Genomic DNA, 4,078 nt, shown 5'->3' with positions numbered 1-4,078 from the left:
ACCAGATGATTTGTTATATGATTTATGAGAATATTAAAATTTGATGAATTATAACAATTTAAAGTTTTTCTTGTGAGGCTCATAGTTACTTTCAAAACAAGACTTAACTAGCTGGACAACAGACCCTAGAAAAGAACAAGATCCACCTCTTCCATTTTTCAAGCCAGCAATTAAGAAGAAAAGAATACTAGACAACACATACACGGTTACTACTAATAGCGTGCGTGGATAACATGAGTCTAAGGATTGGCCCTGCACATTACTACCTTTTAAAGTCTTTTAACTCAAAGGTAATTACAGTGTTACACTCGTGAAGCTCGTATCGTATATAAACCTCCGATTCACTCTCTTCTCCTTCTACCTCTCTTTTTCTGCTTTTCACTGAGTTTTTTTTTTTTTATTATTTATTTCAACAGAGGTTCGCGTACCTTCTCGCATCTTTCTCTTCTTCCTAATCCTCTTCCTTTCATCTTCAGATCTGGATTTTTTTCATTTATTTTCTTACGATTTTCCTATAATCAATCGTGATTATTTTTTGTTGGGTTAGGAAACGCGATCTAGAACTTGCCAAACGGTGTTGGAATTTGTGATCTGGTGAATCATGAATGCTAGGAGGTTAGTGTGGATTAAATTCATGTTCTCTCTCGTTAATATGTTCTGAAAATAAAGTGTCGGTCGTTACTTGATTCGGTTACGCTGGGAAATAGTTGTTTGTTGCTTCAGATCCGTGGATACGGCGTCGTTGGAGGGTTTGGATTTTCTGTCTCGTGACTATTTGAATCGATTGATGAGTGTGGTTTGTTTGTGAATTGCTGTTTCGTGGCTTTGGTTTTTTTAATTTCAATTTGGAATTGTTTTGTGTGTTGGGAGGTAGGTGGAGTGGTGAATTGTGGATGAGTTTAGTTTCGGTGCTACTATTGATTTCAAATTCCACTGTTGAATGATTCCTTGCATCTTCCAATTGGAATGAATAAGAATAGCTTTGATTCTCAGATCAGTGATGACTAAGTTATCACTGGCAATCTGGCATCTAGATTCCTCTAACAAATATGAGGGGAGATGTTTTATAACTTGACGTGGTCGAATTGTGTTGATTGAATAATTAAACCGTGTTTTCCATGTTTTTCCTATCTCAGTGTATGCTTCCTGAAAGAGTTACCACTGCTGGGCAGTATTTTATTAGTGTTGGATTAACCCTGTTTTTTACTGTCTATTTATGTCATTATATGTATTGGAGGCTTCGAGTGGATGCTTTTTTGAGTCGGTTCTTTGAATGTGAGAGAAAACTCGCAAAATTGAGTGCAGTGGTGATGGACTTGGGCACGTGTTGTCTGCACCTGTACACCCAGATTCAAGCAAAATATTAGCATAACTTAACACATCTGTTGCCATGGACATGGATACTGAAAATAACGATGTGGTTGATGCTCACAGAGAAACAAGCTTTATGCAAGTATTCCCGTGTACTCAAAAGACTATGATGAAGTTGTGGTTGGATAATGGATATGAGTGTGTAACATAATAGATGAAAATGTCATTCCTCTGTTATTGTTTAGTAAATATCGAGTGACCTTTTGCTGCCCAGGATACGGGTGAGGTGATAAAAGATTTTGTACTCAAATTTCAAGCTTCATTTGTCTCTCTCATTATTTGGTGGAAAAAGAGTTCTGCTGCACTATTCTTATTTTTTGTTTGATCAGTTTTAGGGGTTATTTGGTCTCTGTTTATAATTTTATTTTTTAGAAATGTTTAAGTGGTATGATGTGTCTTTCCCCCCTGATATCAGAAAAGCTGAGACAGCCTTTCTATTTCCTTTTGATTTAATTTATCTATCTTGAATCCTTGATAGTTTATGCACTTATGGAAATGTCAGATGACTCTGATAAGTCTGAAACTGTTCAAATGTCTAGAAGTGAAAATTATCTTGCTTGTATTTATTATCTTTCTATTTTTTCTGTTTCAGAGATGGTCGTAACAACAGAGTTGCTCTTTTTGATGGTATTGAGGAGGGTGGCATCAGAGCATCGTCTCTTTACTCCTCAACTTCTTCCCATGAAATTGATGAACATGATAATGAACAAGCATTGGATGGATTGCAAGATAGAGTTAATCTGCTGAAAAGAGTAAGCTTACTATTGCTTGCAACATGCCCTATATTCCCAGTTATGTCTTTCTGTATCTAATAATTGATGCACCCAATAATTGTCTCTTCATTTTGTATCAACTATTGGTAAACATCTCAATGTTTATAATCTAATTTTTCTCGTAATCATTTCTTCATTTTGTTGGAATCTTCTGTACTTTGAAATTGGAACTTCCTATAATATACGTTATGTATAATGCGTTAAAGGTTAGAAGTCGTTTTTTTTTCCTTGCTTTGAGTAATTTTATTACTCAAATCTTGTAATTACTCCAACTTTTTCACAGAATCACTGTTGACCCAAATCATTCATTAGATCTTATTCTCTTATGGTGTAAGTGTAACTGATGCTGTTCACTTTGTTGAGCATTATAATGGACAAAACTTAGATGCACTTTTATAGGTGTATTTGGTGTTGTTCTCTAATCAAAATTGAAGTACCTCAAAAAATCACTTGATAAAAAAATCCATTAAATATCAATTCAGATATCAAAGTAAAACTCCAACCCTAATTAGAGAATAGCACCAAAAGTATATATGAAATTGCATCTAAGTTTTGTACTATTATATGTATTAGGTTCTTGAAACCCTTTCTTAGAGTGTTTAAAGACCTTGAATGCACGCAATTGTATCCTGTAAAGATGTTAACAGTGTGCAGTTTTGTGCTGGTTTAATATCTTTTACTTTATCAACTATATTGAAGTTTTGAAGAGCATAATTGCAACAGTTGTCAGGTGATATAAATGAGGAAGTGGATAGTCATAACCGGATGCTGGATCGTATGGTGCGTACTGCTTATTGCATTTATTGAAAACATTTGCATTTTCTCTGCTATATCGCATTATTTTTTTATAATCTGTTGGTATTTTATATAGGGAAACGATATGGATTCTTCGAGAGGAGTCCTCTCAGGCACTATGGATAAATTCAAAATGGTATGTGGACTTTAAATCCTGAATGCACTAATATATACATTTGTTGTCTTCTCCTTTCCTTTTTGCTCCGGGAGAATGTCAATAGATGTGGCAGGAGTAGTGTTGTCTTCCCTCTCACGATCAAGTTTTTATTTTTCCATGTCTTTCTTTAATGATCTTGTGTCATTTTTCAGGTATTTGAGACAAAATCCAGCCGAAGAATGTTTTCACTTGTAGCATCCTTTGTCGTGCTTTTTCTTATAATATACTATCTGACTAGGTAATTGGTCTTTCACGCACTTGTCAGCTTTATGTTAGATCGAAAAGGAGGCTACTCGCACTATTCCTGTAATTAGCGTTACTTGTAAGATTTTCCTTATGTTTGTATAAAGACTTTGCTGTTTCGTTTAATCCAACGAGTAATGTCCATATCCAGTTTGTACAAGAAAATAAAAACCAGTTTGTGCATATTTTCACTTTGGTTTAGATTATGTATATGCTTCATCTATTCTCTAGAAGATTCGTACTCTATTTATCAAGAAAAATATTTTGATCATTGTTGAGGAAAGAGGATCTAGTAATGCTATCGTTCTAATCCTGAATTTATTTGGTTATGGTTAGTCTCATCCTAATAGACGTGTAGACCACTTCGAATGAATTAAAACTCTGCTGAATTAATTGAACGAACTGATAACCATTAACTCATTAGTTGATATTTTTACATATTTAATAAATTTGTTTTATATGTAAATTAGTTTTATCACTTTTTTGATATTATCAATTGATTCAAGTTGAACTTGAACTGAAGTATAGCAGTTCAATTTAAGGTTTTAACAACATTATTTGACATAATGAATTTGGAGAGCTTTTGGTTGTAAAGCCTTTTAGTTCAAAATTGATTGCAGTGGACAAGAAAATTGAAAACCCACACATGCACAGCGGAAGACGAGAGAGAAAAAAATAATTGCTTCACACAAATTCACGCACACCGGAGGAAGAGGAAGAGAATAGAATTTCAAAATTC

General features: G+C 34.1%; 1 protein-coding gene across 3 annotated transcripts; it reads left to right on the top strand.

Moving 5' to 3' along the window:
- Positions 1-216: 216 nt before the first annotated feature.
- Positions 217-3,609, top strand: LOC100500329 (putative bet1-like SNARE 1-1). 3 transcript variants are annotated; one of them, XM_006593312.4, is made up of 6 exons: positions 217-290; positions 548-615; positions 1,964-2,123; positions 2,868-2,924; positions 3,016-3,075; positions 3,249-3,465. In XM_006593312.4, the coding sequence occupies exons 2-6, from the start codon at positions 602-604 to the stop codon at positions 3,336-3,338; spliced, it is 381 nt and encodes a 126-aa protein (XP_006593375.1). In that variant the 5' UTR covers positions 217-290; positions 548-601; the 3' UTR covers positions 3,339-3,465. The 3 variants fall into 3 exon arrangements, with proteins under 3 accessions (XP_006593375.1, NP_001236435.2, XP_006593373.1); NM_001249506.2 differs by lacking the exon at positions 217-290 and adding an exon at positions 360-418 and having other exon boundaries at positions 3,249-3,609; XM_006593310.4 differs by lacking the exons at positions 217-290; positions 548-615 and adding an exon at positions 626-1,449.
- The last annotated feature ends 469 nt before the right edge of the window (positions 3,610-4,078 follow it).

Source organism: Glycine max, chromosome 13 (genome assembly GCF_000004515.6).
Source record: "Glycine max cultivar Williams 82 chromosome 13, Glycine_max_v4.0, whole genome shotgun sequence".
In the NCBI taxonomy this organism is placed as follows: domain Eukaryota; kingdom Viridiplantae; phylum Streptophyta; class Magnoliopsida; order Fabales; family Fabaceae; genus Glycine; species Glycine max.
The sequence above is the reverse complement of the archived record's forward strand: the minus strand, read 5'-3'. Positions and strand labels throughout refer to the sequence as shown.

Excerpts from the sequence above, each read along its gene's own strand:
- LOC100500329 (XM_006593310.4), top strand. The coding sequence starts at position 1,391 with ATGGACATGGATACTGAAAATAACGATGTGGTTGATGCTCACAGAGAA. Across the intron at positions 1,450-1,963 it reads CACAGAGAAACAAGCTTTAT|AGATGGTCGTAACAACAGAG; the intron begins GCAAGTATTCCC and ends TTTCTGTTTCAG. Across the intron at positions 2,124-2,867 it reads GAGTTAATCTGCTGAAAAGA|TTGTCAGGTGATATAAATGA; the intron begins GTAAGCTTACTA and ends TAATTGCAACAG.